The sequence below is a fragment of the Montipora capricornis genome, chromosome 12 (assembly GCF_036669925.1).
Source record: "Montipora capricornis isolate CH-2021 chromosome 12, ASM3666992v2, whole genome shotgun sequence".
NCBI classification, from domain to species: Eukaryota; Metazoa; Cnidaria; class Anthozoa; order Scleractinia; family Acroporidae; genus Montipora; species Montipora capricornis.
This window is the reverse complement of record NC_090894.1, coordinates 42,020,945-42,033,824: the sequence shown is the minus strand read 5'-3', so window position 1 is coordinate 42,033,824 and position 12,880 is coordinate 42,020,945. Positions and strand designations below refer to the sequence as shown.

General features: G+C 40.1%; 2 protein-coding genes across 2 annotated transcripts; both read right to left on the bottom strand.

The window, feature by feature from the left end:
- Nucleotides 1-4,335: 4,335 nt before the first annotated feature.
- Nucleotides 4,336-6,239, bottom strand: LOC138026601 (steroid 17-alpha-hydroxylase/17,20 lyase-like). Its single transcript, XM_068874018.1, has one exon. It carries the CDS (start codon nt 6,237-6,239, stop codon nt 4,752-4,754), a length of 1,488 nt encoding a protein of 495 aa, XP_068730119.1. The 3' UTR covers nt 4,336-4,751.
- Nucleotides 4,336-9,143, bottom strand: LOC138026600 (steroid 17-alpha-hydroxylase/17,20 lyase-like). Its single transcript, XM_068874017.1, has one exon. It carries the CDS (start codon nt 9,056-9,058, stop codon nt 7,571-7,573), a length of 1,488 nt encoding a protein of 495 aa, XP_068730118.1. The 5' UTR covers nt 9,059-9,143; the 3' UTR covers nt 4,336-7,570.
- Nucleotides 9,144-12,880: the final 3,737 nt, after the last annotated feature.

Sequence of the window (12,880 nt, the reverse complement as noted above, 5' to 3'; positions counted from 1 at the left end):
TTACTTTAGATAGTGATTAGTTCGGTTTCAGAACTTTTCTTACTTCAAATACCTTTTGCCTTTACAGATATACATCACATATGAAAAATTTAACTTATAATTCATATCAAATATGAAAAATTCTGATAATAAGCTCAATGCTTTTCAAAACTCAACATCTCTATGCAATAAGCGCATTCAAAATTTCCTCATATTATTGTATAAAAGTAGTTAAAGAAAGAAAAGGCTTGTCCTGCATATATGAAAAATACGTTTTCTCTCCCGTTCTCTTCTTAAGCATGATGTTCGTGGAAATTACATTCTATCCCTCAATAAACCTAGAACAACCAGTTATGGTCTTAGTTCTTTTTCTTACGTTTTTACTAAGTACGTTGCGAAATGCGCTACCTGATTTTTCCCGTACCACTGAACTAATCTAGGGCCGGATTTTGTACAGCGGCTTTTCGTTTTGATTAATATATCTTTAAATATTATTTAATATTTAGTTATGTATCTGTATATATCATGTATGTTGGCTGTAATGTGTCGAAGATATTATTCTGAAATTCGAGATGAAATAAAGTTTTATGCATGCATGTATGTTACCTTCGGCAGGGCGCATGCGTGCACTTTGTAATCTGCGACTCCAGTGCTTACCATATGACAGATAAAATGACTATTCTCTTGAATATATAAGCCATCGAAATCTTACGTTAAATTGTAGTGACAAGGGCGGTTTGGAGCTGTGAGTAGGCGTGGGATTTGTCTCATATGGTTTAGGGGCCGACATATCCCTCCCTCAATGCCGTACCGGGAGGCGAGGTCGGTAGCAGAAAGCAGCGAAGGGCCAACTGCGTCCAAAAGCGATCGCACGGGCCGAAATCCCGGGATGACTCGTTTGGTACGACGCTCCAGCGCCACGTCTGGAGGTACTGCATGTTTTTCTCGTCTCGTCTTCAAACATTCCGTCAGCGCATGCGTGCGTAAATGTTCAGCCTCTCCGATACCTACAATACTAGACATATTTAGTTGGAACACTTAGCGAATGGTCAGAATCATCGTGTTACAAGATCGTATTTTATACCACATCCCCCTTTCCCCATTTCAATGTTGTGTGAGAATTTTTCGGGCGACTACTAGTAGTTGTGGAAATCAACATTGGAGGAAGGGGGAAACGGGGATAGGTGTTCCAACAAATGTGACGAGTATTGTAGGTTGAAATTAAATTATATTAAATTTTAATTCAACCTGTAACATAGTTTTTGATACATTTTTGAGAGGGGCTTTATATTTATACTATGAAATTTCTGTTTTCGTGAAATCAGTCGGCAATTAGGAAATTAAAGAAAACTGCATACAAACTACAAAAGACTCCTTCCAAATCTGTTCCGAAGCTTCAGACTCAGGTCAGACTGGTACTATTGTAGAATCTGCCAAACAACTTGTCGTAATGACTTCTTGAATCGTTTTCTGTCTGAACGTTTCAACTTAGATATTCGTCTAGTGTGAAGACGGGCACGGGACGCATTATGCATCTGGACGAACTTTCCAGTTTAGTGCTTCTTGGAAGACAAACTAAAGTGGATGATTCCTCCAGACGCATTATGCGTCTTTTGCCTGCCTTTTCACTTACGCAGAAAAAAATATTTCCCCAAGTTCGTCGCAGAGAGATTATGCGTCTTTCACGGTTTGTCCCGTCTTTACACTACTATGGATAACATGAGAGAAGTATAATTCGTCTGGACGGATTATGCGGCGTCTCTAGCTAGTATAAAAACGGCCATTGCCTGATGTCCAAATTGGTGTCAGTGTGTCAACGACGGTGTACGTAGGGTCGGCTTATCAATGATGTAATTGTTGGATACTGAATTGTGTAGAATGGGGAAAAGCAAGAAATCAGAGAAAAAGAGGAGTCGTGACCGACGGTAAAGCGATATTAAGTTCACCTTGTTTTGTTTTTTGGAACTTTGCATTTTATGTTTCTAAACCTGAATGGTTTTTAAAACTTTTTTTTTGTACAGCTCACGTTCCAGGTTACCCAAAAGGAGGCGCGGGCGTTCAAAGCGGTCGACCGGCAGGTCAGCTGGTATCAAGCTAGCGCAAACCAAGCACTTTCTAATACCAATTTTTACCACGAAAGAACATGAATTTAGGATAAAGCCAGTGAGTAATACGGAGTTTCAACTTGACATCATTCTCTAAAACTGTAAAATACATACGTGAAGTAGTCTCTGCGCCAAAAAAGTCAATTTTGAAGTTCAAAAGTTTGAATAATATCATACTTCAAAACGCATGAAATGCAGTCTCGGAAAACCTAATTTTCAAAATTCCGCGGTGGAGCATGCCCGTGCAAGCCCCTTTGGTCCGTCTCGTTGGATCGCACACTCCCTCAAAAAAAAAATGCCCGCCTACGGGCCTGAGTTACCTGTATGTATAGGCACATTAAAAAAAAAAAAAAAAACAGTAACTTGATGTCGGCTCTAGGAACTTAAAAAGTTCCGCAACCAACCAGGCTATGCTGTGCAGGCCAGGCTCTGAATTCAAATTTGTGAAAATAGCCACTGGCAAAGCACTGCTTTTGGAGACACATCATCCCCTTGAGAATTAAGTTTATAGTCGAATGTACAGAATTTATTTCGTTTTGCTGCAATGTCTTATAACCACGTTATGGTGTTATGGTGGTGTTTTCGGATAATGTTCTAAAAATTGGTGTCATTTATGAATAATCAAAAAGAACTTAAAAGTATAATGAATAATTGAAAGAAAAAACCCTAAGAATAATGAATAACCGAGGTCCAATTATTCAGCTTCCGCCCCCGAACGAGCACGTTCATAAGATTTTCCATTGGTTGTATACTCCACAAAATTACTTCACCACTGTATTTCCATAGCAACTTCCGTATTGCATTGTATAAACTCTATCGCATTTCATAACCTAATTTTTCGTCATTGAGCAATCAGAAAGGCAATGTTCTGTTGACTGTATAATAATTCGAAAATGCAACTGTCATAGCGTAGTACATACCTCTTTGACCATCTGTTATCCTAGGGTTACAGGGATGGCGCAGTGGTGAGAGCACTGGCCTTCCACCAATGTGGTCCGGGTTCGGTTCCCAGAATCAGCGTCATATGTGGGTTGAGTTTCTTGGTTCTCTACTTTGCACCGAGAGATTTTCTCCGGGTACTCCGGTTTTCCCTCTCCTCAAAAACCAACATTTGATTTGATTTGTTTTCATTGTTAATTTCAGTTTACAGTGTCCCCAATAGAGCTTTTGCACGGCAGCCATGTTGCATGGCAGGAACAATAGTTTCTTTTTGCTATGGGAACAAATCTTCTTTCTAATGCAAAACATTTCATTTTTCCTGCCATGCAACATGGCTACCGTGCAAAACCTCTATCAGTGCTGCAGCGCACTTCTATGGAGAATGCTTTTTTCATAAATTGTTCCAAAACAATTTTTTGGAATAAGGTAATCACTCACTCCCACAGGCTACGATTACGTATTGTGTCGTTCATTCGTTTGGTTAACTTGAGTGAACTATTTCTCGCAAATATCGTATTGTCATAAGCGTTCTCAAATTTGTTGTCATTCAGGCGTGTGGACATAGCTCATTGTGTGGTTTGTATATGTGCAATCAATTATGATGATCCTGTTCAGGTTATTAAATATTCTCATAGAAAAGAATGAGGACTTCAAGTGAGAGCGCAATCAATGGTATCGGTCCCGTTCAAGTTATTGAATTGAATATTCAAGAAATAATACTCGCGCCGTTGTTGTTTTTTTGATCACTCTACGGCAGTAACATCATGTGAAAAAAAAGAGGCAAAAACTTGAAATATAGCATCCAAACTCGTTTGGATGAAAGGTTGGGGTTAAGGTTGGAGCGGCGGCTGATTCACAAGGCGCTCTTGTCATGTGCCGAACCTAACGCATAAATTGTGATAATTTATAATCTTAATAGAATACACTCTGAAGTTTTACCTGTACCAAGGCCCCTTTACCATTGTATGGATTTCACTTTGGTTCGACCCAGGTACGGCGTATGAATCAGCCGTCGCTCCAAAGTCGCTCTTTAGTCAAACTTTATTGAGTTAGGTTCGGCACATAAGCGGAGCGGCGTTTGGATCGGGCCTTATTCTCTTTCTAATAGATGAGCAACGCAGGCTTTTTGCGCGACTCCAGTTACCTTCATGATCCGGAACGGTGTCGTTTTAATGCCTGAAATGCTGGACCTGCATTTGTCCCCCAGAGCCACTTTAACCTTATCAAAGTACGCATCTGCTTGAAAAAATGGAGTGACATGCGGAATTGCAGAAAATTAATTCAGTTTTTAAAGGAAAGAGGAATACTACAACGCCGGTGCACTTTTGTTTTTTAATGAGGTGCAAATGAGATGTGTTGTCGTTCGACTGACCTATATCCAATATTCTCCGTGTAATTTAACGACATATCTAAAGAAATTCTGTTTGATCGTTTCACCATCAGAACTCACTATCTTGTCCTTCAGAGAAAAGAGCATTTCCGATTATTTCAACATTACTCCTTCTGCATATAAAATTCGCATCAAGTCTGAGGACTTGTTTGACAGGCATGAACTGCATTGGTGCTTAGCTAGGCGAGGAAACTGAAATTCAGTCATCGCCATGTGCTCGCGTTCTCCACAACACCTTAAACGTGAGAATTAATTTACGTCCTTGGTTAGTAGAGAATATAAAAGAAAGGTGTCAAAATGCGAAATGCTGGTCACCGAAACATAATGTATTAAGGATATCAAAATACGTGCCTCTTGATTGCACAAACGTTGAAGGACTGTGGCATGAGGACAATTCCTACATCAGGTTGTAGAGTGGGAAGATCACAGCCTGGTGGATTCTCAAACTTGAAGCTGTGCAGCAAGCGTGCCAAGACCAAAAAGAGCTGCATTCGGGCAAGTGACTCTCCTAAGCAAACGCGACGCCCTCCCGAAAACGGTAATAAAATACCTGCTTTTGGTGTTTGGAAAAGGCCATTGTCGTCCAGGAATCTCTCAGGTTTAAACTCATTGGGATCATCCCAGATCTCTGGATCGTGATGAAGAGACCATAAGTTGACAAGCACTGTCGTGCCTTTTGGTATGGTATACCCCTGCAGAGTTGTATCCACTGTAGCCTTGTGTGGAACAGCTAAAGGGGCAAGAGACGAGAATCTATGGATTTCTGCAATCGTAGCCTCCAAATACGGTAGATTCTTTTTGTCAGTGAGGTCTGGAAGGCGACTATACCCGATGACGTCATCCAGCTCTTGATGCAGCTTATCTTGAACATGTGGGTAATGTATCAGGTATACGAGTGTCCAACACAAGGTACTTGAAGTGCTTTCTAACCCACCCATAAAGACTTCAGAAAGAGAGAGGATGAGATGCTCGTCAGTGAGGAATCCTTTCACAGAATCGTCTTCGTTTTCAGCCTCCTTTTTTGCCTTTATCAAGAAGTCTGCCAAATCTCTTGGATGCTGTACCCTGTTAGCTTGAACGTGTTCCCTGTAAATCCTGCCAATTAGTTCATCTCTTTCCTCACGTCTCCTTTTTGCAGTCTGGATGGATTTGAACGGTAAGAAAGAGAGGCATGGAAACACGTCCACCAAGCTCCCGGACGCAAGCATCTTCGCCACGCCAGTGATCATCTCAAGTATCCGTAAAAATTCGGGGTCATCCAGTTCATATCTAGAACCAAAAGCCATTGTACAAATCACGTTCATGACAGCAGGCCGAATCTCTTTTGCGATATCATGAGGTTCCCCATTCCATGAACTCACTCTCTTTAAAAGCAGATCGAACTCGTCTTCGATTACCTTGCTTTCCTTTAAAATTTCATTCATGTATCTTTTCAGTGCAGAGGCAGTGATTTTGCGATGAAGCCTCCATTGCGGAGAATAATCTGTCATGACGATTGCTTTGCCCTGTGAATAGACCTCTCCAGTATAAACGTTTGGACGCCCTGCGAACTCGGACGATCTAGTGACAAGAACTTCTTTGATGGCTTCCTCACCGCTGACTATTACAACGAGTTGACTTCCAAGGTATAAGCGAAAGACATGGCCATATTGTTTTTCCATCTTCATTAAGTCAATATGCGGTGAGTCGACGGCCACCTTCAGCAAGTTTCCGATAATCGGTAATGGAAAAGGCCCTGGAGGCAAAGAATTGGCCTTAAAATATCCATTGAAAGCCCATGCAACTAAAATGAAGGCCAAAGTAGCCCAGAGCAGCTCTTCAAACATGACTTTGTGTCCAAAGCTGATCCCAAATTGGGCAAACTATTGATGGGTTAAATTTTTGCATATTCAATTTCATGCCGCAAAAGGGTTTGTTGATAAGCTGTGATTGTAATGATCTAATGAAATTTAAGCATCTTTTCCGGCCGATGCAGTTGCTGATAAAGTTGAAAATTAATCGATTACAATAAAAATTACACACCGGCTACCTTGCGTAGAATTAGAAATCGATATAAGAAATTCCCGACGAACGTAATATGCCTTTCGCAAAAAAATAAAAGTTTATAATAAAATCCAGTGGACCGTTTTGTGTTTCATTGATGCCAGTCACTGTATCGGAACGGGTTAACATGTCATGACATGTTCACATTCATCGTTTTCCGTTGTGACGGATTTTAAGCACATTAACTTTCACGGCAAATGTTATTGACAACAGAGAAAAAACAAAAACGAGTCCGTGTGTTTATGAAAAGCTCTATAGCATTTATTATTATGGTAATGTTTGGCGTTCTTGAAAAAGAGTATTTGTCCGTTAATAAAACGGCTTTCGAGGACGACGGTGAAGGATCGCTCTAAAATCTGTAAAATCATCTGTGTGCTCTTACCAGCGCTGTTCTGCTCTTTGCGGACCCGCTCGCGCGAATACGGTGCGAAAATAAAAAAGTCAGCGTGATTTTTTTTCACAGTTGCATTTGTAGGGAAAAATTGTTTTGACGTAAATATCTGAGAACTTATAAAGATACAGTTGGACGTATGAAATTGTCAACCATAGTATTTGTCACATTCGGACAAGCGTAATCTGGTTTATAGAGGATGTAATATTAAAAGTGTGTATAACTTACATTAAGCTAGAATGGTACTTTATTCTACTGCAAGTATATTGCATTGGTCGGGAATCGAACTTTGTTCCTCTCCCTTGGCAGGTCCGAATTGCTAGACACTCCATGAAATTTTATTCCAAGGATATGAAATTTCTGCGAATATTGTCGTTTATGTGCAAGAATAAGGAAATTGGAAGCACAGGGTGATTTATTCGAGTTACTCTAAACATCGTCTGTTTACCTGTGAAAAATACTGACTATATAGTTTGTATAGTTGTGTTATGCACAGGCAAATATTCATGGTGAAAATGCAGAATAAATGACTCAATGACGGTTAAATGTTCGTTAAATAGCTCTCAGGTACCCAGGTGTTTTTCTCAAATCAAATTAGATATTACAATGAACGCTGCATGACCAGAACGTGTGAATTATTTTACTGACCGCCTTAGTTAGTAGAAAACGTCAAACATAATGTGTCCAAATGTGAAATGTGCGTCACCAAAACATGGAAGGGTCTCAAAATATGTGCCTCTTGACTGCACAAACTTTAAAGGACTGTGGCATGAGGACAATTCCTACATCAGGCTGTAGAGTGGGAAGATCACAACTTGGCGGGTTCTCAAACTTGAAGCTGTGCAACAATCGTGCCAAGACAAAAAAGAGCTGCATTCGGGCAAATGACTCTCCCAAGCAAACGCGACGTCCTCCTGAAAACGGTAATAAAACACCCACTTTTGGTGTCTGGAAAAGGCCATTGTCGTCCAGGAATCTCTCAGGTTTAAACTCATTGGGATCATCCCAGATCTCTGGATCGTGATGAAGAGACCATAAGTTGACAAGTACTGTCGTGCCCTTTGGTATGTGATAACCCTGTAGACTTGTGTCCACTGTCGCCTTATGTGGAACGGCCAAAGGGACCAGAGACGAGACCCTCAGGCTTTCTGCAATCGTAGCCTCCAAATACGGCAGGTTCTTCTTGTCAGCGAGGTCTGGAAGGCGACTGTTTCCGATAACCTCATCCAGTTCTTGGTGCACCCTGTCTTGAACACTTGGGTAATGTATCAGGTATAGAAGTATCCAACACAGGGTACTTGAAGTTGTTTCCAACCCAGCCATAAATACTTCAGAAAGAGTGAAGATGAGATGCTCATCCGTGAGAAACCCTTTCACAGACTTGTCTTCGTCTTCAGCCTCCTTCTTTGCCTTTATCAAGGTGTCTGCCAAATCTCTTGGATGCTGCACCCTATTAGCTTGAACGTGTTCCCAGTAAATTCTTCCAATCAGTTCATCTCTTTCCTGACCGCTCCTCTTTAGTGCCTGGGTGGCTTTGAAAGGTAAAAACCACATCCAAGGAAACACATCCACCAGGCTACCGGACGCAAGCATCTTCGCTACAGCGGTGGTCATCTCAAGTATCCGTGAAAACTCGGGATCATCCAGCTCATATCTGGAACCAAAAGCCAAAGCGCAAATCACGTTCATGACAGCCAGCCGAATCTCTCTTGCGATATCATGGGGTCTGCCATTCCATAGACTCACTCTCGTCAAAAGCAGATCGAACTCATCTTCGATAACCTTACTTTCGTTCAGAACTTCTTTCATGTACGTTTTCAGTGCAGAGACAGTGATTTTGCGATGAAGTCTCCATTGCGGAGAATAATCTGTCATTGCGATAGCTTTGCCTTGCGAATAAACCTCTCCAGTGTAAACGTTTGGACGCCCAGCGAATTCGCCCGATCTAGTGACAAGAACTTCTTTGATGGCTTCCTCACCGCTGACTATTACAACGAGTTGGCTTCCAAGATATAAGCGAAAGACATGGCCATATTGTTTTTCCATCTTCATTAAGTCAATATGCCGTGAATCGGTGGCCACCTTGAGCAAGTTTCCGATAATCGGTAAAGGAAAAGGACCTGGAGGCAAAGATTTCGCCTTAAGATATCCATTGAAAGCCATTGCTAGCAAAATGATGGTCAAAATAGCCCAGAGCACTTCTTCAACCATGACTTTGCTTCCAAAGCTGACCCCAAACTTTGCAAATCATCGGCCGTGGGTGAAATTTTTGCATATTCAAAAGGCTTTGTTGACAAGTGGAAGGCTGTAATTTGCAACAGCTCATGATTTATTCAAATTGAAGTATCTTATCTGGCCGATATTGTTGTTGTTTAAGAGGCAATTACCTTGCACACAATTAGAAATCCACGAGATTTCCGTAACGTGCCGCGCATTTCATGAAACATAAACATGCCACGAAATCTGAACTCTATTTAAATTCCGGTCGACGGACTTGGCTTTTATTGATGTGAATTACTGTAATAATAATAACTTAAAAACTTATATAGCGCATGCTTCATGACAGAATGATCGCATGCGCTTGACATCGATTAAAATACCAATAAAATATATCAGTTCATATAAGCTAAGAATATGTTCATAAATAGATTTGTAAGTTAACTTAAGATTAATTACATGAATTCAAAGTGCCAATAAAATTGTTAATCCCTGTAAACTAAAAATATGCTAATTTAAAATAATAAGTTTTAAGTTGACTCTTAAAATTGTTAATTGTGTTGGCTTTCCTAATGAAGGAAGGAAGTGAATTCCAAACGCTAGGGGCAGCCATACTAAAAGAACGGTCACCAAGTGTAGAATAAGACTTACGTAAAAGAAAATTTAAAAGTAATTCGTTGCCAGATCGCAAAGAGTAATTTGCACCGGTCTTAATGGAAATAAGATCACTTATGTAGGACGGCGCTAAGCCACTGATTGCCTTGTACGTTAAAAGTGCTGTTTTGAACCTGATTCTGTAGATTATGGGAAGCCAATGAAGTTTCATCAATAATGGGGTAATGTGACAGAGTTTACTTTCCTCATTAACTAATCTGGCGGCCGAGGTTTGGAGCCTTTGAAGCTTGGATAACTGGTAGTCAGGTAGACCATACAATAAGCTATTGCAGTAATCGATTCTGCATGTGACAAAAGAGTGCACCAGTGTTGCGGCCGCTTCTTGCGTTAAATATTTTCTTATGCGTCTTACATTGTGTAACTGAAAGAATGATGCACTGCAAAGATTGGTCACATGTTGGGACATATCAAATGTAACATTGAACCAAGTACCCAGATTCCTAACAGATCTGGACTTGGTTATCAGATGATTTCCCACTCGTATGCTAGTTACATTGACTTTAGCTAATTGCTGGCGAGTTCCGATCATAATAAAGTCAGTTTTATCGTCGTTCAACATAAGACTATTGTGCTGAGTCCATTTCTTGATGTCAGCAATGCAGGCCTCCATGGCACTCACAGAAGCATCTTGACACAAAGAGTTGCTCGGGCTGAATGAAAGGTATAGCTGAGATAATGAAAGGTATAGCTGTATAGGAGCAGGTTAATTAATAGGTTCAGAAAGAGACTTTAATCGCTAAAAAAGGCTTAAAAACGAGGGGTTTTCAGTATGAGGTAGGATTAAAGGGGACATGTCACGAGGTTTAGCCAAAACTGGCAACCAAATGACGCAAAACCTAAACCTGAATAATTACTTAAGACAAAGAAGGAAGCTTTGCGAATTCAAAAAAGGCAGTAATGGGTATCCCCTAACAGTTTTTCAAAGTTAATCGCTGTATTATGCTCGATAGGGCACCTTTGTCACTAATCTTTGAGTTGTGTTGTTTAAAAATAACTTCTGAGTTAATTAACGTTAGGTTGCATAGTTGGTAGGTACGGGCGACTATTTGGTACACATACACAAAGCAACACAAAATCAACACAGCCCAGTTCTCTTTAGTAGTAGGTGGTGTTTATATGATACTAACGCGAATTTCGCGCAGGCGGTTCGTTCTCACGGATCAGCTATTAACATTATACCACCACAAAATGTCAAAGCTGAACGAGTCATACCGGCGCGAATTCACCCTGGTTTTTGCACTGGAGTGAGAATCAATTTCATTTTGGTACGAAATCCTGAAACAGTTTCGTTTCGGTGTGAAATTAACCTCTTGGTGGACTAGAACGGGTAGCGCATGCGCCATGTTTGTTTTCTTCTCTCTTATGTATTGTATTTAAACAACGTCAAGTGTGCCTTAAATACGATATGAAATCACGTAGGCATTATGTAAACACGATAGAAAATCAATAAGTATCCCAGTATGCAACTCCCGCTAAGGCGCGTTTTCTCATGTAAACAGCCCCTTGGCAATTCGACCTCCGTAACACCTGTCGAATGCTCTTACCATTGAGCCTAGGACTCACTGGAGATGTCGGCCTTTTTTTTCTGTTGTTATGTTTTGTTTGTTTGTTTGTTTGTTTGTTTTTTTGTCTTTTTAACTGGGTCCAGTCAGACATGAGTTGAATTTCCCTGTTTTTTATTTTCAGTGTCGGAAAAATGGAAAAGTTGCACAATAGGTCTTTCCTGTCATTCCCCTGCAAAGTATTGTCTTTGTGCGTAGTCTCTTCTGCGCGTACTTTTGGTAGGTCTCAGGGGTTAGCAGAAATGTGTAGATTTTGTCCTGTGGACACAGTAGAATAATTAATTAACCTGCAATGGCGTCGAAGTCATTGAAACGCGAATGGCGTTGTAGTGGATCTTTAAACAAACTATACCCTTATGGAGCTCAAGAATGGAACGTCAATTGGATAAACAAGACAGGGGCTGAATAAAGTAATATCTGGAATCTTGAAAGCGACGAGTAATGAACTTCGATAACAGTTACATCTTTCGCCCGTCGAACCGTATCAAAGTGTGCTGTATTTCTAATGTTTTACTAAATGTGATGTTATGTACCACTCTGAAATGAAATGGAAAATTCTCTGGTAACTTTTTCTGGTTGAATATCAAAGAACGAGTCGAACACCGTGAGTGGATCTGTGATCTCTGTTATCTGGTTATTTACATTTATTTGTACTCAACTCTGCACACTCTCCAGGTAAGAAACGATTGGAAATGACTAAATAATTGTTGTTAGTCAAGAATTATTTGAAACAAAGTTTGGTGTCCTTTGTTGCTTCATTTTTCAAGGAAAGGGTTCTTCAGTAAAGGGTTTGATCCTGAACAGTGGTGGGAATTTATTTAATTGTATATGGTTTTTGACACGGAGTGTCACGGCTTGTTTGCACGCATGCAATAAAATGGGAGTTTTTCTCTTCCATCTAATAGCAAATATGTTGTTTGTTTCAATAAAGGTTTTGGGTGTTAAAGGTTTTTGTAAGATTTTTCTGTCTTTGTTTGATTGATGGTGTTCCAAATGATTAGAACTTAACTAATATTAATTTGCATATGTGGGTTGATATTTCATATCAGCTGTTCACGATATGCGAGTTGTTTTCATAAAGATGACAAAAATAATTCGAAATATGACAAACAGAGTGAACCGAATCAACATATTTTATCTTTTGTCACGCCCTTACCATTACCAATTGGGATGGAAAGCCAAAGCTTTTTCTTTGAGATCCATTTCCGTTGCTTTTGCGTTCTTCACGTATCTATCTATCTATCTATCTATCTATCTATCTATCTATCTATCTATCTATCTATCTATCTATCTATCTATCTATCTTTATAAAATAATTAGGATAGTATGCGCACTCTCATTGGTCAATAGCTGTGTTTAGAAACAAGGCTGTGACATCACACGAATTTTGATTGGTTATGTGTTGTCATACGCGCGTTTTGATTGACTGGTAGGAAATATGAGCGTGTATCAAGAAAATCTGTTTCAATCTAGAAGTAAACAGACAGCATTTTTCCTTCGTTTGTCCGTTTCTTTGAGAAATTTTTTTTAAAGCAATAAAGGACTTTTTCCCGTGTTTCCATAGCCTCATCTAAACACT